The sequence below is a fragment of the Balaenoptera physalus genome, assembly GCF_965194825.1.
Source record: "Balaenoptera physalus genome assembly, chromosome: 9".
Lineage (NCBI taxonomy): Eukaryota > Metazoa > Chordata > Mammalia > Artiodactyla > Balaenopteridae > Balaenoptera > Balaenoptera physalus.
In genome coordinates, this window is record NC_138888.1 from 40,553,229 (window position 1) to 40,579,813 (window position 26,585).

At 37.9% G+C, this 26,585-nt stretch overlaps 1 protein-coding gene across 3 annotated transcripts in view; it reads left to right on the forward strand.

The window, feature by feature from the left end:
* Positions 1-26,585, forward strand: part of TBC1D32 (TBC1 domain family member 32) — a 197,285-nt gene that overhangs the window by 103,913 nt on the left and 66,787 nt on the right. For all 3 annotated transcript variants that reach the window (XM_082474446.1, XM_082474447.1, XM_082474448.1), the window contains 3 exons: positions 9,662-9,784; positions 10,788-10,896; positions 11,649-11,745. In XM_082474446.1, coding sequence (XP_082330572.1) covers positions 9,662-9,784; positions 10,788-10,896; positions 11,649-11,745 — 329 coding nt within the window. The remainder of the gene's footprint in view (positions 1-9,661; positions 9,785-10,787; positions 10,897-11,648; positions 11,746-26,585) is intronic.

Genomic DNA, 26,585 nt, shown 5'->3' on the forward strand with positions numbered 1-26,585 from the left:
TTTGCTTTTTTCTTTTAAATTAAACAGCTTTGTAAATTGTTACTATCTGGTGTTATGACCTCCTCCCAGTATTGCTTCATTGTCTGCTGTATTTATGTGTGGGTATATCTGAGAACAGCTTGATTCTGTTCCCCAACCCAACTCTGTTAGTGACATTTCTTTTCCTGGATACCCATGGTTCTTTTTTTTTTTTTTTTTTTTTTTCAACACACTAACTGTATTTTATTTTTACAAAGATAAATAGACTGACACCAAGCATTGTACATGGATGACCACAACAAAAAGCAACAATGATTTGCAATTACCAAACATGAAACACACTCATACTGTCATAATATTGACATTCAGTCCAGTAATCCTCCACTGTAATGCTCCTTTACTTTGCAGTGAAAATTGATTTGTATATTCTTTGCCTCTGAGTCCTTGGATTTTTTTTTTTTTAATTCAGACAGAAAGTCACAAAAATTATACTCATCCTCATCAGTTCACTCAGTCCCATGTAATTAATTGTTTTTTTTTTTATCTTGATCTTTTGTTAGCACTTTCATGAGTTCATCAGTTTTTCATCAGAGTTCTGAAAATGCTTATTCATTCAGTTCAGCAGTACAGTCAGTTACCAGAAACCTGTACTTGTCAGAGTCTTTTCCATGAATTTCTTGAAGATGAAACCCTTTTATAGAAACATATTTGCAAAATCATCAGAGTACACCCAGAACTGTCTGTAAATGACAAAAGACTTAAAAATGACCACGGTAAAAGATTTGATGAAAGTTCATAATAATGCAGTTGACAAGAAAATTAGTTATTTCTGAGATATACATTTTAAAGTAGTAACTAGGATTATTACTTATAACATTATACCAGAACATATAAGATTTTTAGAAATTTCATGTAATGTCTGAAACATTTATATTAACGTATTTCCATACATATTTCCATACAAATACAAATATAAGATTTTTAGAAATTTCTGTAATGTCTGAAACATTTATATTAACATATTTCCATACATATTTCCATACAAATACAAATATAAGATTTTTAGGAATTTCATGTAATATCTGAAACATTTATATTAACATATTTCCATACAAATAACCCAATGAAAGTTTAGTATTAGTTGTTTTGTTTGCTTTTTTATACTGCAGGTTCTTATTAGGCATCAATTTTATACACATCAGTGTATACATGTCAATCCCAATCGCCCAATTCAGCACGCCACCATCCCCACCCCACCGCAGTTTTCCCCCCTTGGTGTCCATATGTCCATTCTCTACATCTGTGTCTCAACTTCTGCCCTGCAAACTGGCTCATCTGTACCATTTTTCTAGGTTCCACATACATGCATTAATATACGATATTTGTTTTTCTCTTTCTGACTTACTTCACTCTGTATGACAGTCTCTAGATCCATCCACGTCTCAACAAATGACTCAATTTCGTTCCTTTTTATGGCTGAGTAATATTCCATTGTATATATGTACCACATCTTCTTTATCCATTCGCCTGTTGATGGGCATTTAGGTTGCTTCCATGACCTGGCTATTGTAAATAGTGCTGCAATGAACATTCGGGTGCATGTGTCTTTTTGAATTACGGTTTTCTCTGGGTATATGCCCAGTAGTGGGATTGCTGGGTCATATGGTAATTCTATTTTTAGTTTTTTAAGGAACCTCCATATTGTTCTCCATAGTGGCTGTATCAATTTACATTCCCACCAACAGTGCAAGAGGGTTCCCTTTTCTCCACACCCTCTCCAGCATTTGTTGTTTGTAGATTTTCTGATGATGCCCATTCTAACAGGAGTGAGGTGATACCTCATTGTAGTTTTGATTTGCATTTCTCTAATAATTAGTGATGTTGAGCATCTTTTCATGTGCCTCGTGGCCATCTGTATGTCTTCTTTGGAGAAATGTCTATTTAGGTCTTCTGCCCATTTTTGGATTGGGGTGTTTGTTTCTTTGATATTGAGCTGAATGAGCTGTTTATATATTTTGGAGATTAATCCTTTGTCCGTTGATTCATTTGCAAATATTTTCTCCCATTCTGAGGGTTGCCTTTTCGTCTTGTTTATGGTTTCCTTTGCTGTGCAAAAGCTTTGAAGTTTCATTAGGTCCCACTTGTTTATTTTTGTTTTTATTTCCATTACTCTAGGAGGTGGATCAAAAAAGATCTTGCTGTGATTTATGTCAAAGAGTGTTCTTCCTATGTTTTCCTCTAAGAGTTTTATAGTGTCCAGTCTTATATTTAGGTCTCTAATCCATTTTGAGTTTATTTTTGTGTATGGTGTTAGGGAGTATTCTAATTTCATTCTTTTACATGTAGCTGTCCAGTTTTCCCAGCACCACTTATTGAAGAGACTGTCTTTTCTCCATTGTATATCTTTGCCTCCTTTGTCATAGATTAGTTGACCATAGGTGCGTGGGTTAATCTCTGGGCTTTCTATCTTGTTCCATTGATCTATGTTTCTGTTTTTGTGCCAGTACCATATTGTCTTGATTACTGTAGCTTTGTAGTATAGTCTGAAGTCAGGGAGTCTGATTCCTCCAGCTCCATTTTTTTGCCTCAAGACTGCTTTGGCTATTCGGGGTCTTTTGTGTCTCCATACAAATTTTAAGATTTTTTGTTCTAGTTCTGTAAAAAATGCCATTGGTAATTTGATAGGGATTGCATTGAATCTGTAGATTGCTTTGGGTAGTATAGTCATTTTCACAATATTGATTCTTCCAATCCAAGAATATGGTATACCTCTCCATCTGTTGGTATCATCTTTAATTTCTTTCATCAGTGTCTTATAGTTTTCTGCATACAGGTCTTTTGTCTCCCTAGGTAGGTTTATTCCTAGGTATTTTATTCTTTTTGTTGCAATGGTAAATGGGAGTGTTTCCATAATTTCTCTTTCAGATTTTTCATCATTAGTGTATAGGAATGCAAGAGATTTCTGTGCATTAATTTTGTATCCTGCAACTTTACCATATTCATTAATTAGCTCTAGCAGTTTTCTGGTGGCAGTTTTAGGATTCTCTATATATAGTATCATGTCATCCGCAAACAGTGACAGTTTTACTTCCTCTTTTCCAATTTGTATTCCTTTTATTTCTTTTTCTTCTCTGATTGCCGTGGCTAGGACTTCCAGAACTATGTTGAATAATAGTGGTGAGAGTGGACATCCTTGTCTCGTTCCTTATCTTAGAGGAAATGCTTTCAGTTTTTCACCATTGAGAATGATGTTTGCTGTGGGTTTGTCATATATGGCCTTTATTATGTTGAGGTAGGTTCCCTCTATGCCCACTTTCTGGAGAGTTTTTATCATAAATGGGTGTTGAATTTTGTCAAAAGCTTTTTCTGCATCTATTGAGATGATCATATGGTTTTTATTCTTCAGTTTGTTAATATGGTGTATCACATTGATTGATTTGCGTATATTGAAGACTCCTTGCATCCCTGGGATAAATCCCACTTGATCGTGGTGTATGATCCTTTTAATGTGTTGTTGGATTCTGTTTGCTAGTATTTTGTTGAGGATTTTTGCATCTATATTCATCAGTGATATTGGTCTGTAATTTTCTTTTTTTGTAGTGTCTTTGTCTGGTTTTGGTATCAGGGTGATGGTGGCCTCATAGAATGAGTTTGGGAGTGTTCCTTCCTCTGCAATTTTTTGGAAGAGTTTGAGAAGGATGGGTGTTAGCTCTTCTCTAAATGTTTGATAGAATTCACCTGTGAAGCCATCTGGTCCTGGACTTTTGTTTGTTGGAAGATTTTTAATCACAGTTTCAATTTCATTACTTGTGATTGGTCTGTTCATATTTTCTGTTTCTTCCTGATTCAGTCTTGGAAGGTTATACCTTTCTAAGAATTTGTCCATTTCTTCCAGGTTGTCCATTTTATTGGCATAAAGTTGCTTATAGTAGTCTCTTAGGATGTTTTGTATTTCTGCAGTGTCTGTTGTAACTTCTCCTTTTTCATTTCTGATTTTATTGATTTGAGTCCTCTCCCTCTTTTTCTTGATGAGTCTGGCTAATGGCTTATCAATTTTGTTTATCTTCTCAAAGAACCAACTTTTAGTTTTATTGATCTTTGCTATTGTTTTCTTTGTTTCTATCTCATTTATTTCTGCTCTGATCTTTATGATTTCTTTCCTTCTGCAAACTTTGAGTTTTGTTTGCTCTTCTTTCTCTAGTTTCTTTAGGTGTAAGGTTAGATTTTTTACTTGAGATTTTTCTTGTTTCTTTAGGTAGGCTTGTATAGCTATAAACTTCCCTCTTAGAACCGCTTTTGCTGCATCCCATAGGTTTTGGGTCGTCGTGTTTTCATTGTCATTTGTCTCTAGGTATTTTTTTATTTCCTCTTTGATTTCTTCAGTGATCTTTTGGTTATTTAGTAATGTATTGTTTAGCCTCCATGTGTTTGTCTTTTTTACGTTTTTTTCCCTGTAATTCATTTCTAATCTCATAGCATTGTGGTCAGAAAAGATGCTTGATATGATTTCAATTTTCTTAAATTTACTGAGGCTTGATTTGTGACCCAAGATGTGATCTATCCTGGAGAATGTTCCGTGCACACTTGAGAAGAACGTGTAATCTGCTGTTTTTGGATGGAATGTCCTATATATATCAATTAAATCTATCTGGTCTATTGTGTCATTTAAAGCTTCTGTTTCCTTATTTATTTTCATTTTGGATGATCTGTCCATTGGTGTAAGTGAAGTGTTAAAGTCCCCCACTATTATTGTGTTACTGTCGATTTCCTCTTTTATAGCTGTTAGCAGTTGCCTTATGTATTGAGGTGCTCCTATGTTGGGTGCATATATATTTATAATTGTTATATCTTCTTCTTGGATTGATCCCTGGATCATTATGTAGTGTCCTTCCTTGTCTCTTGTAACATTCTTTATTTTAAAGTCTATTTTATCTGATATGAGTATAGCTACTCCAGCTTTCTTTTGATTTCCATTTGCATGGAATATCTTTTTCCATCCCCTAACTTTCAGTCTGTATGTGTCCCTAGGTCTAAAGTGGGTCTCTTGTAGACAGCATATATATGGGTCCTGTTTTTGTATCCATTCAGCCAGTCTATGTCTTTTGGTTGGGGCATTTAATCCATTCACGTTTAAGGTAATTATCGATATGTATGTTCCTATGACCATTTTCTTAATTGTTTTGGGTTTGTTTTTGTAGGTCCTTTTCTTCTCTTGTGTGTCCCACTTAGAGAAGTTCCTTTAGCATTTGTTGTAGAGCTGGTTTGGTGGTGCTGAATTCTCTTAGCTTTTGCTTGTCTGTAAAGCTTTTGATTTCTCCATCAAATCTAAATGAGATCCTTGCCGGGTAGAGTAATCTTGGTTGTAGGTTCTTCCCTTTCATCACTTTAAGTATATCATGCCACTCCCTTCTGGCTTGCAGAGTTTCTGCTGAGAAATCAGCTGTTAACCTTATGGGAGTCCCCTTGTATGTTATTTGTCGTTTTTCCCTTGCTGCTTTCAATAATTTTTCTTTGTCTTTAATTTTTGCCACTTTGATTACTATGTGTCTCGGCGTGTTTCTCCTTGGGTTTATTCTGTATGGGACTCTCTGCGCTTCCTGGACTTGGGTGGCTATCTCCTTTCCCATGTTAGGGAAGTTTTCGACTATAATCTCTTCAAATATTTTCTCTGGTCCTTTCTCTCTCTCTTCTCCTTCTGGGACCCCTATAATGCGAATGTTGTTGCGTTTAATGTTGTCCCAGAGGTCTCTTAGGCTGTCTTCATTTCTTTTCATTCTTTTTTCTTTAGTGTGTTCCGCAGAAGTGAATTCCACCATTCTGTCTTCCAGGTCACTTATCCGTTCTTCTGCCTCAGTTATTCTGCTATTGATTCCTTCTAGTGTAGTTTTCATTTCAGTTATTGTATTGGTCATCTCTGTTTGTTTGTTCTTTAATTCTTCTAGGTCTTTGTTAATCATTTCTTGCATCTTCTCAATCTTTGCCTCCATTCTTATTCCGAGGTCCTGGATCATCTTCACTATCATTATTCTGAATTCTTTCTCTGGAAGGTTGCCTATCTCCACTTCATTTAGTTGTTTTTCTGGGGTTTTTTCTTGTTCCTTCATCTGGTATATAGCCCTCTGCCTTTTCATCTTGTCTATCTTTCTGTAACTGTGGTTTTTGGTCCACAGGCTGCAGGATTGTAGTTTTTCTTGCTTCTGCTCTCTGCCCTCTGGTGGTTGAGGCTATCTAAGAGGCTTGATGGTAGGCTCTGGTGGTGGGTAGAGCTGACTGTTGCTGTGGCGGTCTGAGCTCAGTAAAACCTTAATCCACTTGACTGTTGATGGGTGGGGCTGGGTTCCCTCCCTGTTGCTGTGGCGGTCAGAGCTCAGTAAAACCTTAATCCACTTGACTGTTGATGGGTGGGGCTGGGTTCCCTCCCTGTTGGTTGTTTGGCCTGAGGCAACCCAACACTGGAGCCTACCCGTGCTCTTTGGTGGGGTTAATGGCAGACTCTGGGAGGGCTCACGGCAAGGAGAGCTTCCCAGAACCTCAGCTGCCAGTGTCCTTATCCCCACGGTGAAAGAGAGCCACCACTCGCCTCTGCAGGAGACCCCCCCAACACCAGCAGGTAGGTCTGGTTCAGTCTCCCCCAGGGTCACTGCTCCTTCCCCTGGGTCCCGATGCACACATTACTTTGTGTGTGCCCTCCAAGAGTGGGGTCTCTGTTTCCCCCAGTCCTGTCAAAGTCCTGCAATCAATTCCCACTAGGCTTCAAAGTCTGATTCTCTAGGAATTCCTTCTCCCGTAGCCAGACCCCCAGGTTGGGAAGCCTGACGTGGGGCTCAGAACCTTCACTCCAGTGGGTGGACTTCTGTGGTATAAGTGTTCGCCAGTCTGTGAGTCACCCACCCAGCAGTTATGGGATTTGATTTTACTCTGATTGCGCCCCTCCTACCGTCTCACTGTGGCTTCTCCTCTGTCCTTGGACGTGGGGTATCCTCCTTGGTGAAGTCCAGGTTCTTCCTGTCAATGATTGTCCAGCAGCCAGTTTTGATTCTGGTGCTCTCGCAAGAGGGAGTGAGAGCACGTCCTTCTATTCCGCCATCACCCCAGTGGTTCTTTCTCTAAGTCTAATAGCTCTGTCTCAGTGTTGACTCTTTTGGTTCAATTTACCCTGGATATGCTGTTATGGTTGCTTTTCTCGTGGAATTTGAGTAGTATCTCTAAACGTGTATCCTGTTAGGTTATTTCTGTTTTCTCTTCAAGAAATCAATAATTTAAACTCTTTATTTTCATTATGTTTTTCACACTCTCATTCTGTTCCCTGTATCATTTATTGTGCTTTTAGCAGCATCTTTTCTTTTTTGCTCTTTCTAATTGTGCATTAATTTCTGTGACACTTTTATTCTTCTGCTTCTTTCCTTAGCTCTGCCAGTTCATGTTTTATCTTTTCTGGTTGTTTTGCTGTTTCTTCCCTGTGCTTATACAGCTCTACTTTGTGCAAAGAGCTTATTGGAGACTACTGCTTTATTAAACTTTTCAGTTGAGAGATAATTGCAATATAACATTCTGTAAGTTATACAACCTGTTGATTTGATACATTTATATAACTTAAAGAATTCACGGACAATTATTTGGTCATAGTGTTGGAGTGTATAATGGCTGCGCTGTGTGTTTGTATTTGCCATCTACTCATCCTGTTATCTCCTCCTTTTTCTTGGAGCACCTTTGTATGCGTCCTGTGGTATTTGTTTTTGGAGGGGTGTGAGTTTTTTCATCATCAGCTGTTTATAGGAGGCTCGTGTTGAAGAGAAGTTATGGTCATGTTCTCAGTTAGTTGAACTTTTTCTGTGGACCTGAGTTTTCGGTCTGTGTGTGTTTTTGTGTTGTCCCTGCCAATCTCACTATGCATGTAGTCAGTTTTAATTATTAATAATTGTATCTATAACCTGTAACCAATAACTAATAATTGATTTGTCTGTGACTCCATGTTCTACCTTTTTTCTTCTATTGCTACGAACCATAACAGGACCAGGGGTCTTCCTGCCTTTGTCTCGTGTATCCTGTTTCCACTGTTGTAAACAGAGAGTTTCATCTGAGTATACTCCTCATTTCTGAAAGTATTGTTTTTATGAATTTTTTTGAGAAATTAATTCTGTTGTTTTTCATGGGCAGCCGTGACATCCTTTCTCAGTTTCTTTCCTTCCCGTAGTGGTCTTTGCCCAATTTTGATTGGCCTTGACTGTCCTTCAGCTCATTTTGTGGCTAAACATTTTTATGATCTTTTCCTTCCTTCTCAGTCCTTGGGGTTATTTCTAGGCTGAGAAAAGGGAAATACCAACTTACACTACCATCTTTAAACTAGAAGGCTAAGTATTTTTTTCATTTTATCTAGCACAAATGTTTTTACTTTTATAAACTAAGTACGGAACATTTCTCTAAACTGATAGTAGATTTTCCCTTAGTTTTGGATACATTTGGTTATTTTAGCCAGGTTCTGGGGAGTGATATTGAATTGCCATTTTTGACTGTTAAATGCATCCACCAAGCATTTTCTATTTATGGATGCTATTGACTAGATAAAACATGTGATTGCACCAAAATTCAAAAACTATAAAAGATATACTGTGAGAAGTATATTCCCTTCACTCTGCCAGATTCCAACCACCCCGCCTCCCCCCCCCCGCCAAGCTAACAACTCTTACCAGTTTCTTTTTTGTCTTTGGAGAGGGATTCTACGTAAAAACAAATATGTACTTAAATATGTATTCAAATGTGTCTCCATTTTGGTTTGAATGCTACCACTATACACGTCTTGTGCCTCCTCTTTTTTACTTAACATACCTTGGAGATAGTTCCTGTGTGACTCAAAACGCATTTTCACAGTTTTTGGTTGAATCATGATCAAAACAAAATCTTCACATTCATTTTATTTTTCTTTTAGTTTATAACTTTCTTTATCCCCTTTTTTTATGAACCATTTTATTTCCAGAAGAAATATATAATGTGTAGAATTCTCCAAATTCTGGTTTTTGTGTTGACTGTTTCCCTCTTGTGGTGTCTTTTTACATATTTCTTTGAGCCTTGTATAAGTATAAACTGATAATGAGATATCTAGGATTGGTTAGTTTCAGGTTCCGTTTTTTTGGCAAGAATATTTTGTAGATGGTGCACTCACTGTACATCCTCTTGCATCACAATAGGGGCCACATGATTTCTACTTTTAGTAATGTTAAGATAGATCATTGTGTTTCTGTGTTCTCAGCTTTATCTGACAATTATAAAGTTAGCCATTGACATTTCACCTAATATTTCCTGGATTGGTAGCAAGATGATTCTGTCATTCTTTCTGTATTTAATTGAGCAAAAAGTGGTGGCAACTTGTAGTTTTTATAGGTTTGCTAATGTTCCCTAATTAATTTTTAAATTAAGTATCAGTTGAGAAGAAAATTTTTTATTCCTAGATTTAGATAAATTTTTAAACTAGATTAGAAAAAACCCATGGTCTTTAAATGATATTTCAATTAGAAAAACTTTTGAAGTCAGTTATTCAAAATGATTAAAAATATATCTGAAATAACTACCTGATTTTTCTTACAAAATTTTATTTCCATTTATAGGTGTTTGAGACACCAAGAAAGTTTCTAAACTTTTAGGATATATTTTAGAAAATCTACTTTTATTGTTCCTTTTTATTTAGGTTATTAAGTGTGGTATGCTGTGATCTAGACACTCTTCTCCTATTGGAGGCTCAGTATCAAGTATCTGAAATGTTACTAAATGCTCAAGAAGAAAATACCTTAGAGACCTCTGACAGTCACAGGTAAAAAAAAAAAAAAAAAATTGCGAGACAATAACAGCTTTCTTTACAGATGTTCTGTTAAGACAGTAATTTTCTGTACAGTCTATTTAATGTTTTTCCATTATCTGAATTCAGTAGATTTAAATAAGAGTAAAAAGCAGTAAAGCATAAATGTCACAGTTAAAAAGATTGTAGACAGTGTTCTTGGAGACAGCCTACAGAGTACTACTTTCTAAGTTTCTGTTTAGTTTTTTGTTTTTTAGTTAAGTCCTAACTTTATTAAGTTGTATCAGCTTTAAATTCAGACTCATATGAAAGATGACCCATTAAACAAAACGTTTGATTTTTGTGTCCCTTATAGAGGCAATTTTTACTTATTCTCTTAATTACGTTAGCTCATAGTTATAAATTCTGATTATTGCAAAACGAGGTTATGGTAATATCTTGAAAACTTTTTTCTATTAATATGTCATACTTACCATTACCTTGATTCGGTTGACATATCTTGAACACACATTCAATAGCTGGCATTGTTTTTGTGTCTGTAATTAAAAAAAAGTGTGCCTCCACCCTAGCTAGACCTTGGAAAAATAGTACAGAAGACCAGGCCACATTACTGAATACTCTAGGTTTGATATAGAAAGATAGTATTAACAGCTGCAGGAAGTGTGGAGGATACAAAGTTTAGAATTTGAATTAAGACACTGGGTCTAGAACTTAAGGGAACTTTGACTAAAAATGTGATAGAGTTGTTGTGGAAATAATGCACATCTTAATCCCATTTCTTTTTAACATGTGACATTTATCAAGGAAATATTCTTAATCTCATTGATCTCATTATATCAGTTATATCTCCAATTCTTTGCTCTGTAGCTAAGAAAGCTGTAAGATAAAAAGTGAATTTATTTTTCAGACTCTTCTATAGAAATTGTATTGCTTTTTTTCCTCTACATTCCACTGACATGATCTTAAAATAAAATCATATTCAATTAAGGCAGTAACAATTGATATATTTATTTTTCAGAGATTTTATAATTGATAGCTTATCAGTGGAGAGAAATCATGTTCTTGTTAGAATAAACCTTATTGGTGGGCCAATGGAACGAATTTTGCCTCCAAGGATGCTAGAGAAGGTAAGTGGGATAAAGAGGAGGGGGGAATGTTTTTCTGACATTTTGAAACAAGGTAGCCAACTCAAGTGACAATAAACAACTTGCAAATATCCACATCAGGGAATTGAACTTTTGGTACTAGAAAAACTTTAGGATGCAAGTAAACACTTTCTAATGAAAATAGCATTCTTCAAGGCAAGGTGTCATGAGTGGTAGTTTGTGTTGCGGAGTAGGATATTCTTTTATTAAAAACTTGTCATTTTCCTTGTGTGTCTTTGAACACATATTAAAATTTTTTCACTTTTACTATCTTTCCCCTTCATGATACCTGATTTTTATTAGATGACTAATTCTTATTGTGTTTCATTGGCAATATATTGAGTACCTCTCCTTTCATCAGTATCCATAGAGTTTGGTTTTCTCTTGAAGGGTTTTTTTGTTATTTTTACTGTTGTTTGTTGTTATATTAAGTACTTCATTCCAAGATGGTGAGCTAGAAATGATTGACAGCACAAGAGAAATAGTTTTGTGAGCAATCTAGTTGCTACAACAAGTTATCTTATTTGTCTTTAGTACTTATTTAATGTTGTTTCTATATTTCATTTTAGTTAGTATCCATTAGAGTGTTGAATTATAATGTCAGATAGCTTTTGGTTAGTTATGCTACAACTCTGGAATTTATGAAACAAAAGCCAATTTAAATGATATTTCAGAAAGTCTTAAAATTTAATATTAAACTACTTCCTAAAGTCATCTGTCTTGCTTCTTTTTAGGGTGGTGATCCATATCCTTGGCCAATGTTTTCATCATACCCTTTACCAAACTGCTATTTGTCAGACAGTGTTACGAGAAATGCTGATCTAAAACAAGGTAAAACATTTACCATCAAGTGCCATGTTTTATTGCTTTTTTTTTTTATAATTTGAAAAAAGATAAAGTATTATGAAGGGAGATTAATACCATTTTTCACTCAGCTCATATACATGAATACATATATGTCTGTTTCTTTGTAAGTTTTCATTATTTCACGTTCCTTACTAAATGAATATTTGTATGATGCCGAATAGTTCTTATCAGAACCTTTTTTTTGTTTTAAAAAAGGGGATAAGTGATTTTCGATGAATTAATTCTCGATACGAAGAACTTTATTCAACAGATTAATATTTTTTAATATCTGTGTGCCATACGTAAGCCCTGTGTGCTCAGGACTTAAAATATAAATGTTATATAAATATAATAAAATAAAAATTCTGGTATTTATGACCTTTTAGGGAATACATTCAAGTAATTAGACAATTGTATGGTAGTACCGTGTGATAGGAACTAAATATATAGAAAAATGTGTAGCCTGCTAGGGTAGCACATAAACAGATGCTCTTCCAAAGAACACTGAGTTTAAAGTGAGACGTGAAGTAGGTGTTTTCTGGGTATTAGAAGAGCATTTTTGACAGAGGAAACAGCAGTGAGACTAAAAGGAGCAAATTGTATTAAGAACCATGAGTAGTTCAAGGATGTATGAGATTTGGAATGTGAGGACAAGAGTGACCAGATAAGACTTAGACAGGTAAGCCAAGTTCAGCCGTAAGACCAGGGTACCTCAAGTTCAGGTATTTAGACTTTATCATAAGAGCAATAAAAATTCAAGCAGTTTTTAGACTTGAGAATTCTAAGATGAAATATGAAGATTTTAAACTATTGATTTGAGAAGTTAAATCTTAATATCAACATGATCTCCTTGTCGTACTATCAAACTGGCATTGGAAAGAAATAACGTATATAATTCATTTCATGTAGGTTAGATTCCACAGAGTGATTGTTGAAAAATAAGAAATTTTTCTTCTATGTGAGGCTTCATAAGCCATTTACTTTTCCCGGTGTTTACGTGCCTTAAATCAATCAATAGAGGCCATCAGTTGATACACGTTTTTATTTCTATCCAGTGTTTAAGATATACACTGTGTATCTCACAATTGCATAGAGACAAAATTCTATTTTTTTTCTATCTACCTAGGTTAGGGAAAGAGAACATGAGGGATTTTTTAAAGTTATTAATATTTGTCTTTTTAATACAGTTTTAAAATTTTGCCGTGTGTTTTTCTCTTGTGTGACCTAATTCAGAGATGTGGGAGCGATATTAAGTATTTTTCAAGAAGAAACTCTTGAAAGAATATCATTTTGGACTCTTACCACTGACTTGCATCTTTCAGTGAACCCAGTCTTTTATGTCTTCCTCTCCTACTTTCAGTCTTTTTAATCAGTCTTTATATTTTGTCATTCTGTCTTTAGGTTTCATTATGTATTTGCCTACTCATTCCTTTATTCAACATGTTTCATGAGTGCTGATTATCAGGTACTTCACTAAGCACCAGATATAAGATGGTGTTTAGCACATGATCCATTCTTCGTGCCTCAACCCTTCAGCCCTTTTCCTTGTTACCATATAGCATCATTACCTTTGTTAAATTTCGCTTGGAAACAAATATATCTTTTCTTTTGAACAGCACATTCATTCATTGTCAGTCTTACTTTGTGACTGCCATATTAGATAGTTTGTTTCTTCAAAGTATAATAGTTTGATTAAAAAATATGCTTTATTTTCAAATGACCAAGGCAGACAAATCAGAAAGTAAGATTAAATGGAGGATAGTTCCCTGAGAAGGAAAAAAAAAAAAAAAAAAATCAATTCCTAGGAATCGGTGCTCAGAGGAGTGTAATTTTTTTCCCTGCTCTACTCTTATAAAGTGATTTAGAAAAGGGAGTAATAATAGCTTCTCTGTCTAGCCCAGAAGATAACTGCAGAATGGTTATTAACCTCTAGTGAGCCTGTAATGCTGCCAGGCAGTCATACAGTGTGTCCACAGGTCCTACTCTCCTAGTCTCCTAGATGACTGCTTTCAAATCTTCTCTTTCATCAAACCTTCCTAACCTCTTCCCAATCTTTCCTACCAGATGGTAACTTTGTTTCCTTTTTTTTTTTTAACTGAGGAAATAGGAACAGTCAGCTTCCATGTGCTCCTGATACATGTCAGCTCACTCGGCTGCATCTGTGCCAATTTAGATTTTGTATTACTATGAATAAAACTGCAAATGTTAATTACAAAGTCCAGTTTCTCCACTTGTGCCCTGCATTCCATCCTCTTTTTTGCAAAGATATTGCTTCTAACAGTTCTCCCTTTTCCTTTATTGTTTTTCTGTGGGGGGTGGGGGGTTGTATGGATCTCCACTGTAGCTTTCCTACAGGCCAGCAAGCATGCTGTTAATTTTTCCATATTTAAAATATCTTCTTTTGAATTTACTTTTCCCTCTCTACAATCCCATTTCTGTCCTCCTACTGCAAAATTCCTTGAAGGAGTTGTCTAATCTTAATGTTGTAGTTATTCTCTTTCCATGCTCTCTTGAATCCACTTGAAAGCTAATCAGACTTTCACCCGTACCATTCTACCATGATTAAATCGACAGGTCAGATCTCATCCTCGTCCTACTACACCTAGCATTAAAACTTAAAGTGTTTGATGCCTCTCTTTTTTGAAACATTTTCTTATTTGGCTTTCAGAAAGTACATTATCTAATTTTTTTCCCCCCTGCTGCATTTCTGGCAAATTCTTCATCTCTTTTGTTGGATCTTTCACATCTCTCCAACCTCTAAACTTTGGAGTGCCCCAGGGCTCAGTTCTCTTTTTTTTTTTGGCTGTACTTACTCTTTTGGGGATTTCATCTAGTCTCATGACTAAAATACCATCCAGTACACTCTGATTTATATCTTAAACCCGTATTTCTACTTGACTGTATTCTTATATCTGTCTACTTGACACCTTTACTAGGACGGTTAATAAACATATCAAATTTAACATGTCTGAGATAAATTTCTGATACTCTTTCAAAATCTATTCCTTTGGTATTCTTTCTCATTTCAGAAAGGACAACTTTGTGCTTCCAGTTCTTTAGGCAATAAACCTGAAGGTTTTCTTTGACTCCTTCTGTCTTCATAACCCCACATCTAATGTGTCAGCAAATGCTCTTGATCCTTCATATCTGAAATAAAACCACTTTTCACTCATCCACTACTACCCTCGTCTCTCACCTGTATTATTGTAGTAACCTGTTCAGTTTGTTTCCAACACAGCAGCCACAGGAATGGCTACTGAAATGTGGGTTGGATCATTTAACTTCTCTACTTGAAACCCTCTCATGACTCCACTGTAGCCTACAAGGCCCAACTCATTTGTGCCTGCCTTTCTGTCACATGTTCTGTTTTAATTTAGTACAATTTCAATTTTCTTTATTTAACTTCATATTTTCCCACCATATTGGACAGCAACTTCTAGTTGCCTTTCTGTTTGTACCTAAAACACAAGTGTTTGAATAAGACATTATTCTCAATTTAACAGCAGTACCTAATACTTCCTCCTAATAGTGGTCCTGGCATTATTGTGGTTCTTATTAAGCAGGAGAGAATGATCTAGGTACCAGTCAGTGGATAGCCAAAGAGGTACCTCAGGAAGTGATTTTACATAGGTACTTACTGAGTCAAATATGAATCAAATATATGTCATTCTGGTATCGCTGATGTATCACTCACCCTATACTCGTAGAAGAATGGCAGAAAATGGGAGAGGAAATCAGAAGCATGTCTGACTTTGATAGTACCTAAGAGAATACAGTGATGATATCTCTGTAACCTCAGTGAGAATAAAGGAGCCAAACGTATTTCTAGCAGCTACAAGGCTAAATTGAAAGTAATGTTCCTGGTTAAATACTGTTCAATAAGTTAAACATTAATTATGCATTTAAAAATACTGTTTAAGCAATACTTTAAGATATAAATAGCTATTTTAAAAGCAAGTGTTCATATACTTTTTAGATTTAGAGGTAATAATTCACTGATTCTGATAGGTGTTATTCTAGTCATTTGCACTGCAATATTTTGGGGTATCATTTCATTGTTGTGGAAAAAAAATCACTGTAGTTGTATGCACATGGTGACATTCACCTAATTTGTCTCCCAGCTTCTAGATTTATCCTTCTTGCTACACTTAGCATTTCCTCATCTGTTAAATTACCTCTTGTTAGTTCCTTGGCATCAGTGTTAGCTATTAGATGATTTATCTTCATCTGTGAATAAGAATCTTGAGACATCATTTGGTTCAGTTATTTTTCTTTGTATTCATTTTTAGGGTCACCATATTAAAATGTAAAAGCCCTTTAAAAGCTGATTAACATTATTTATGTACATATGTCACATATGTGAACATACCTAAATCATCATACATAAAAAAAAATCTCTTCCAAAATATCATCTCTCTGTTATCTGAGAGTTGAGAAAAGTAGGAAGAAATGTGTTAGTACAGTAACTTATTGTTCCTGTGCAGAAGATAAGAAAGAGGGAAGGGGAGTCAGAGAAAGAAGAGTTTGTACGGTGGTTAAAACCAAGTGTGTGTTAGCATGTCAGTGAACTACTAGAGATTAACTCATAATTCCTTTCTCGTATGAAACAGGAAGATTGTGAGATAGCAATCTGTTTTGTTTCGTTTTTGTTTTCCTAAGCTAAAGTTAGATCTCCCAGGAGTTATGACATCCCTAGCAACTAGCATACGTTCCATTTTGATGTGTTCAGGATGAGTACTTCTTTCTCTAAGGAGGAAGGGAAATTCAGTACTTCCATACTGGGAAATAAAAATAGCTTGAGGAGTTGGATAGTGTACTCTGGGTATTGGAAGCATCAGAGAGAAATATCTTAATAAAATGAAAAATAAGCTCTTCTTACTTCCCTTTCTAGCATCTTCCATTCACTTTATTTTTTATTTTATAATGTTTATTCAGGCTGAATTATAAAAATCGGCAGTCTAGATTATGCCTGTATCCTATATACCTTACTACTGTAGAATTTCTATCTTTATCAAGAAACCATTTGGAAATATATTTACTTCGTTGGGGCTGGTGTCTTCAAAGTAGAGAGTAAGTTGGTGGTGGTGGTGGTTTTGGTTTTTTTGGTTTGGTTTTGGTTTTTTTTGGTCATTGCCTGTATGTTTCTAGTACTCCTAACAGGGCCAACAGAGTAGCAGAGGCACAGCAATGACTCACAAGGTTACTGACAGCCAGGCCATTGGCAATGATTGCTATTCTTTGATCTTAGAAATTCACATGGCTGCTCATTGAAAGCCTCAAACATATTAGTAACTCCTGATGTAAGTAAACTTGAATGTTCTAAGAACTCCTCAATAGTCACTCTTTACCCATACATCCCTCTGGAGGCCCTTCCTTTGTGCTGTCTAAGAAGTAAACAGAGTGAAAGCTAATAACAAATATGTTACTTTCCCATTCTTTCATCTTGCTTGTCTTTTACTTCACCTCTTGTCTTTTCTCTTTCTTACAGTAATTATCCTATATATTCTGCATCAATCATATAGGTCTTTGAAAAATTTTTAAAACAGCTTCATTGAGATATAATTAACATACCATACAATTAACCCATATAAAGTGTGCAATTGAGTGCTTTTTATTATATTCAGGTATGTGCAACCATCACCACAAATTTCAGAACATTTTCATCACCTCAAAAAGAAACCCAGTATCCTTGCTTCCCCTCTTTCCTCACCCAACTCTAAGCAGCCACGAATCTTTCTGTCTCTAGAGATTTCTCTAGTCTGGGCTTTCATATGAATGGAATAATATAGTATGCGGTATTTTGTGAGTGTCTTCTTTCCCTTAGCATGATGTTTTCAAGGTTCAATAAGGTTTGTCCATGTTGTAGCATGTATAAGTACTTCATTCTTTTTTATGGTCAAATAATATTATATGGATATACCACAATTTGTTTATACATTTGTCTGCTCATGGACACTTGGATTGTTTCCACCTTTTGGCTGTTATAATAATGCTGCTACAAACATTCCAGTACAAGTTTCTGAAAGTGCCGAATCCTAGCCACTAGGCCTCCAGGGAACTGCAGGTACAAGTTTCTGCATGAACATGTTTTCATTTCTCTAGAATGTTATACCTAGGAGTGAAATTGCTGGATTATATGTTAACTATGATAGTTTGAGAAACTGCCTCACTGTTTTCTAAAGCAGCTAAACCATTTTACATTCCCACCAGCAGTGTATGAGAGTTGATTTTTTCCACACCTTCATTTGTTATCTGATATTTTTGATTCTAGCCATCCTAGTGGGTATGAAGTGCTATTTCCTTGTGGTTTGATTTGCATTTGCTTGATGACTAATAATGTTGAGCATCTCCTCATGTTCTTTTTTTTAATTGAGGTATAGTTGATTTATAATATTATGTAAAGTTTAGGTGTTCAACATAGTGATTCACAATTTTTAAAGATTATACTCCATTTATAGTTATTATAATATATCGGCAATATTCCCTGTGCTGTACAGTATATCTTTGTAGCTTATTTATTTTATACAGAGTAGTTTGTACCTCTTAATCCCCTGTCCCTATCTTGTACCTCTCTGATTCCCTCTCCCCATCTCCCCACTGGTAACCACTAGTTTGTTTTCTATATCTGTGAGTTGTTTCTTTTTTGTTGTATTCACTAGTTTGTTTTATTTTTTGGATTCCACATATAAGTGATACTCTACATGTTCTTATTGGCCATTTGTATATCTTCCTTGGAGAAATGACTATGTAGATCCTGTGCCCATTTTTCAGTTGGGTTATTTGTCTTTTTTTTTTTTTTTTTTTTTTTTTTTTAACATCTTTATTGAAGTATAATTGCCTTACAATGGTGTGTTAGCTTCTGCTTTATAACAAAGTGAATCAGTTATACATATACAATATGTTCCCATTTCTCTTCCCTCTTGCATCTCCCTCCCTCCCACCCTCCCCATCCCATCCCTCTAGATGGTCACAAAGCACCGAGCTGATCTCCCTGTGCTATGCGGCTGCTTCCCACTAGTTATCTATTTTACATTTGGTGGTGTATATATGTCCATGACACTCTCTTACCCTGTCACATCTCACCCCACCCCCTCCCCATATCCTCAAGTCCATTCTCTAGTAGGTCTGTGTCTTTATTCCCGTCTTGCCACTAGGTTCTTCATGGCCTCTTTTTTTTTTTTTTTTTTTTTTTTTCCCCTTAGATTCCGTATATATGTGTTAGCATACTGTATTTGTTTTTCTCTTTCTGACTTACTTCACTCTGTATGACAGACTCTAACTCCATCCACCTCATTACAAATACCTCCATTTCATTTCTTTTTATGGCTGAGTAATATTCCATTGTATATATGTGCCACATCTTCTTTATCCATTCATCTGTCGATGGACATTTAGATTGCTTCCATGTCCTGGCTATTGTAAATAGAGCTGCAATGAACATTTTGGTACATGACTCTTTTTGACCTATGGTTTTCTCAGGGTATATGCCCAGTAGTGGGATTGCTGGGTCGTATGGTAGTTCTATTTGTAGTTTTTTAAGGAACCTCCATACTGTTCTCCATAGTGGCTGTATCAATTTACATTCCCACCAACAGTGCAAGAGTGTTCCCTTTCCTCCACACCCTCTCCAGCATTTATTGTTTCTAGATTTTTTGATGATGGCCATTCTGACCGGTGTGAGATGATATCTCATTGTAGTTTTGATTTGCATTTCTCTAATGATTAATGATGTTGAGCATTCTTTCATGTGTCTGTAGGCCATCTGTATATCTTCTTTGGAGAAATGTCTATTTAGGTCTTCGGCCCATTTTTGGATTGGGTTGTTCGTTTTTTTGTTATTGAGCTGCATGAGCTGCTTGTAAATCTTGGAGATTAATCCTTTGTCAGTTGCTTCATTTGCAAATATTTTCTCCCATTCTGATGGTTGTCTTTTGGTCTTGTTTATGGTTTCCTTTGCTGTGCAAAAGCTTTTAAGTTTCATTAGGTCCCATTTGTTTATTTGTGTTCTTATTTCCATTTCTCTGGGAGCTGGGTCAAAAAGAATCTTGCTGTGATGTATGTCATAGAGTGTTCTGCCTATGTTTTCCTCTAAGAGTTTGATAGTGTCTGCCCTTACACTTAGGTCTTTAATCCATTTTGAGTTTATTTTTGTGCATGGTGTCAGGGAGTGTTCTATTTTCATACTTTTACATGTACCTGTCCAATTTTCCCAGCACCACTTATTGAAGAGGCTGTCTTTTCTCCACTGTATATGCTTGCCTCCTTTATCAAAAATAAGGTGCCCATATGTGTGTGGGTTTATCTCTGGGCTTTCTATCCTGTTCCATTGATCTATATTTCTGTTTTTGTGCCAGTACCAAACTGTCTTGATTACTGAAGCTTTGTAATATAGTCTGAAGTCAGGGAGCCTGATTCCCCCAGCTCCATTTTTCGTTCTCAAGATTGCTTTGGCTATTCGGGGTCTTTTGTGTTTCCATACAAATTGTGAAATTTTTTGTTCTAGTTCTGTGAAAAATGCCAGTGGTAGTTTGATAGGGATTGCATTGAATCTGTAGATTGCTTTGGGTAGTAGAGTCATTTTCACAATGTTGATTCTTCCAATCCAGGAACATGGTATATCTCTCCATCTATTTGTATCATCTTTAATTTCTTTCATCAGTGTCTTATAATTTTCTGCATACAGGTCTTTTGTCTCCTTAGGTAGGTTTATTCCTAGATATTTTATTCTTTTTGTTGCAATGGTAAATGGGAGTGTTTTCTTAATTTCACTTTCAGATTTTTCATTAGTGTATAGAAATGCAAGAGATTTCTGTGCATTAATTTTGTATCCTGCTACTTTACCAAATTCATTGATTAGCTCTAGGAGTTTTCTGGTAGCATCTTTAGGATTCTCTATGTATAGTATCATGTCATCTGCAAATAGTGACAGCTTTACTTCTTCTTTTCCGATTTGGATTCCTTTTATTTCTTTGTCTTCTCTGATTGCTGTGGCTAACACTTCCAAAACTATGTTGAATAATAGTGGTGAGAGTGGGCAACCTTGTCTTGTTCCTGATCTTAGTGGAAATGGTTTCAGTTTTTCACCATTGAGGACAATGTTGGCTGTGGGTTTGTCATATATGGCCTTTATTATGTTGAGGAAAGTTCCCTCTATGCCTACTTTCTGCAGGGCTTTTATCATAAATGGGTGTTGAATTTTGTCGAAAGCTTTCTCTGCATCTATTGAGATGATCATATGGTTTTTCTCCTTCAGTTTGTTAATATGGTGTATCACATTGATTGATTTGCGTATATTGAAGAATCCTTGCATTCCTGGGATAAACCCCACTTGATCATGGTGTATGATCCTTTTAATGTGCTGTTGGATTCTGTTTGCTAGTATTTTGTTGAGGATTTTTGCATCTATGTTCATCAGTGATATTGGCCTGTAGTTTTCTTTCTTTGTGACATCTTTGTCTGGTTTTGGTATCAGGGTGATGGTGGCCTCGTAGAATGAGTTTGGGAGTGTTCCTCCCTCTGCAATATTTTGGAGGAGTTTGAGAAGGATAGGTGTTAGCTCTTCTCTAAATGTTTGATAGAATTCACCTGTGAAGCCATCTGGTCCTGGGCTTTTGTTTGTTGGAAGGTTTTTAATCACAGTTTCAATTTCAGTGCTTGTGATTGGTCTGTTCATATTTTCTATTTCTTCCTGGTTCAGTCTCGGCAGTTTGTGCATTTCTAAGAATCTGTCCATTTCTTCCAGGTTGTCCATTTTATTGGCATAGAGTTGCTTGTAGTAATCTCTCATGATCTTTTGTATTTCTGCAGTGTCAGTGGTTACTTCTCCTTTTTCATTTCTAATTCTATTGATCTGAGTCTTCTCCCTTTTTCTCTTGATGAGTCTGGCTAATGGTTTATCAATTTTGTTTATCTTCTCAAAGAACCAGCTTTTAGTTTCATTGATTTTTGCTATTGTTTCTTTCATTTCTTTTTCATTTATTTCTGACCTGATCTTTATAATTTCTTTCCTTCTGCTGGCTTTGGGGTTTTTTTGTTCTTCTTTCTCTAATTGCTTTAGGTGCAAGGTTAGGTTGTTTATTCGAGATGTTTCCTGTTTCTTGAGGTAGGCTTGTATTGCTATAAACTTCCCTCTTAGCACTGCTTTTGCTGCGTCCCATAGGTTTTGGGTCGTCGTATCTCCATTGTCATTTGTTTCTAGGTATTTTTTGATTTCCCCTTTGATTTCTTCAGTGATCACTTCGTTATTAAGTAATGTATTGTGTAGCCTCCATGTGTTTGTATTTTTTACAGGTCTTCTCCTGTAATTGATATCTAGTCTCATAGCGTTGTGGTCGGAAAAGATACTTGATACGATTTCAATTTTCTTAAATTTACCAAGGCTTGATTTGTGACCCAAGATATGATCTATCCTGGAGAATGTTCCATGAGCACTTGAGAAAAATGTGTATTCTGTTGTTTTTGGATGGAATGTCCTATAAATATCAATTAAGTCTATCTTGTTTAATGTATCATTTAAAGCTTGTGTTTCCTTATTTATTTTCATTTTGGATGATCTGTCCATTGGTGAGAGTGGGGTGTTAAAGTCCCCTACTATGATTGTGTTGCTGTCGATTTCCCCTTTTATGGCTGTTAGTATTTGCCTTATGTATTGAGGTGCTCCTATGTTGGGTGCATAAATATTTACAATTGTTATACCTTCCTCTTCTATCGATCCCTTGATCATTATATAGTGTCCTTCTTTGTCTCTTGTAATAGTCTTTATTTTAAAGTCTATTTTGTCTGATATGAGAATTGCTACTCCAGCTTTCTTTTGATTTCCATTTGCATGGAATATCTTTTTCCATCCCCTCACTTTCAGTCTATATGTGTCTCTAGGTCTGAAGTGGGTCTCTTGTAGACAGCATATATATGGGTCTTGTTTTTGTATCCATTCAGCCAGCCTGTGTCTTTTGGTGGGAGCATTTAATCCATTTACATTCAAGGTAATTATCGATATGTATGTTCCTATTCCCATTTTCTTAAATGTTTTGGGTTTGTTATTGTAGGTGTTTTCCTTCTCTTGTGTTTCTTGCCTAGAGAAGTTCCTTTAGCATTTGTTGTAAAGCTGGTTTGGTGGTGCTGAACTCTCTCAGCTTTTGCTTGTCTGTAAAGGTTTTAATTTCTCCATCGAATCTGAATGAGATCCTTGCTGGGTAGTGTAATCTTGGTTGCAGGTTTTTCTCCTTCATCACTTTAAGTATATCCTGCCACTCCCTTCTGGCTTGCAGAGTTTCTGCTGAAAGATCAGATGTTAACCTTATGGGGATTCCCTTGTGTGTTATTTGTTTTTTTTCCCTTGCTGCCTTTAATATGTTTTCCTTATATTTAATTTTTGATAGTTTGATTAATATGTGTCTTGGTGTGTTTCTCCTTGGGTTTATCCTGTATGGGACTCTCTGTGCTTCTAGGACTTGATTAACTATTTCCTTTCCCATATTAGGGAAGTTTTCAACTATAATCTCTTCAAATATCTTCTCAGTCCCTTTCTTTTTCTCTTCTTCTTCTGGGACCCCTATAATTCGAATGTTGGCGCGTTTAATGTTGTCCCAGAGGTCTCTGAGACTGTCCTCAGTTCTTTTCATTCTTTTTTCTTTATCCTGCTCTGTAGTAGTTATTTCCACCATTTTATCTTCCAGGTCACTTATCCTTTCTTCTGCCTCCGTTATTCTGCTATTGATCCCATCTAGAGTATTTTTAATTTCATTTATTGTGGTTTTCATCATTGCTTGGTTCCTCTTTAGTTCTTCTACGTCCTTGTTAAATGTTTCTTGCATTTTGTCTATTCTATTTCCAAGATTTTGGATCATCCTTACTATCATTATTCTGAATTCTTTTTCAGGTAGACTACCTATTTCCTCTTCATTTGTTAAGTCTGGTATGTTCTGACCCTGCTCCTTCATCTGCTGTGTGTTTTTCTGTCGTCTCATTTTGCTTATCTTACTGTGTTTGGGGTCTCCTTTTCACAGGCTGCAGGTTCGTAGTTCCTGTTGTTTTTGGTATCTGTCCCCAGTGGCTAAGGTTGGTTCAGTGGGTTGTGTAGGCTTCCTGGTGGAGGGAACTAGTGCCTGAGCTCTGGTGGATGAGGTTGGCTCTTGTCTTTCTGGTGGGCACGTCCACGTCTGGTGGTGTATTTTGGGGTGTCTGTGGCCTTATTATGATTTTAGGCAGCCTCTCTGCTAATGGATGGGGCTGTGTTCCTGTCTTGCTAGTTGTTTGGCATATGGTGTCCAGCACTGTAGCTTGTTGGTCGTTGAGTGAAGCTGGGTCTTGATGTTGAGATGGAGATCTCTGAGAGATTTTTGCCGTTTGGTATTACGTGAAGCTGGGAGGTCTCTTGTGGACCAGTGTCCTGAAGTTGGCTCTCCCACTTCAGAGGCACGGCCCTGATGCCTGGCTGGAGTACCAAGAGCCTTTCGTCCACACGGCTCAGAGTAAAAGGGAGAAAAAATAGAAAGAAAGAAAGAAAGAAAGAAAGAGGCTATAATATAGTGAAGTAAAATAAAGCTATTGTAAAGCAAAGCTATACAGACAAAATCGCACCCAGAAGCATATACATATACACTCACAAATAAAGGAAAAGGGGAAAAATTAATATATCCTGCTCCCAAAGTCCACCTCCTGAATTTGGGATGATTCGTTGTCTATTCAGGTATTCACCAGATGCAGGCACATCAAGTTGTTTGTGGAGTTTTAATCCGCTGCTTCTAAGGTTGCTGGGAGAGATTTCCCCTTATCTTCCCTGTTCGCACAGTTCCTGGGGTTCAGCTTTGGATTTGGACCCGCCTCTGCGTGTAGGTCGCCTGAGGGCGTCTATTCCCCGCACAGACAGGACGGGGTTAAAGGAGCAGCTGCTTCGGGGGCTCTGGCTCCCTCAGGCCGCGGGGAGGGAGGTGTACAGAGGAGGCGGGGTGAGCCTGCGGCGGCCGAGGCCGGCGTGACGTTGCACCAGCCTGAGGCGGGCAGTGCGTTCTCCCGGGGAACTTGTCCCCGGATCACGGGACCCTGGCAGTGGCGGGCTGCACAGGCTCCCGGGAGGGGCGATGTGGAGAGTGACCTGTGCTCACACACAGGCTTTTTGGAGGCGGCAGCAGCAGCCCCAGCGTCTCACGCCCGTCTCTGGGGTCCGTGCTGATCGCCGCGGCTCACGCCTTTCTCTGGAGTTCGTTTAGGCGGCACTCTGAATCCCCTCTCCTTGCGCGCCGCGAAACAAAGAGGCAAGAAAAAGTCTCTTGCCTCTTCGGCAGCTGCAGACTTTTTCCCGGACTCCCTACCAGCCAGCTGTGGTGCGCTAACCCCTTCAGGCTGTGTTCACGCCGCCAGCCCCAGTCCTCTCCCTGCGATCCAACCGAAACCGAAACCCGAGCCTCAGCTCCCAGCCCCGCCCGCCGAGCAGCCAAGCCTCTCGGGCTGGTGAGTGCTGCTCGGCGCCGAGCCTCTGTGCGGGAGTCTCTCCGTTTTTTTCCTCTGCGCCCCTGTTGCTGTGGGGTCTGCGGTGATCGCCGCGGCTCGCGCCCTTCTCTGGAGTTCGTTTAGGCGGCGCTCTGAATCCCCTCTCCTTGCGCGCCGCGAAACAAAGAGGCAAGAAAAAGTCCCTTGCCTCTTCGGCAGCTGCAGACTTTTTCCCAGTCTCCCTCCCAGCCAGCTGTTGTGCGCTAATCCCTTTAGGCTGTGTTCACGCCGCCAGCCTCAGTCCTCTCCCTGCGATCCGACCGAAGCCGAGCCTCAGCTCCCAGCCCCGCCCGCCCCGGCGGGGGAGCAGACAAGCCTCTCGGGCTGGAGAGTGCTGCTCGGCGCCGAGCCTCTGTGCGGGAATCTCTCCGTTTTTCCCTCTGCGCCCCTGTTGCTGTGGGATCCGCGTTGGTAGCTGCGGCTCGCGCCCGTCTCTGAAGTTCGTTTAGGCAGCGCTCTGAATCCCCTCTCCTCGCGCACCCGGAAACAAAGAGGGAAGAAAAAGTCTCCTGCCTCTTCGGCAGCTGCAGACTTTTTCCCGGACTCCCTCTTGGCTAGCTGTGGTGCACTAACGCCTTCAGTCTGTGTTCACGCCGCCAACCCCAGTCCTCTCCCTGCGATCCGACCGAAGCCCGAGCCTCAGCTCCCAGCCCCGCCCGCCCCGGCGGGTGAGCAGACAAGCCTCTCGGGCTGGAGAGTGCTGCTCGGCGCCGAGCCTCCGTGCGGGAACCTCTCCGCTTTGCCCTCCGCACCCCTGTGGCTGCGCTCTCCTCCGTGGCTCCGAAGCTTCCCCCCTCTGCCACCCGCAGTCTCCGCCCGCGAAGGGGCTTCCTAGTGCGTGGAAATCTTTCCTCCTTCACGGCTCCCTCCCACTAGTGCAGGTGCCGTCCCTATTCTTTTGTCTCTGTTATTTCTTTTTTCTTTTGCCCTACCCAAGTACGGGGGGAGTTTCTTGCCTTTTTGGAGGTCGGACGTTTTCTGCCAGCGTTCAGTGGGTGTTCTGTAGGAGCAGTTCCACGTGTAGATGTATTTCTACTGTATCTGTGGGAAGGAAGGTGATCTCCGCGTCTTACTCTTCCGCCATCTTCCCGAGGACCCCCCTATTTGTCTTTTTATTACTGTATTTTTTATATATTCTTAGTATAAGTCCCTTATCAAATATATGATTTAGAAACTTCTTTCATGCCTTGAAATACATTGTTTGTGCTTCTGGGCCTCTGCTCTTGATATTCCCTTTTCCTGGAGCACTAATTCCTACTCTTCATTTGGGTAATTCCTTCTAAACCTTTTGAAGCTTAGTCTGAATGTTACTTCTCCATAAAAGTAATTTCCACCTT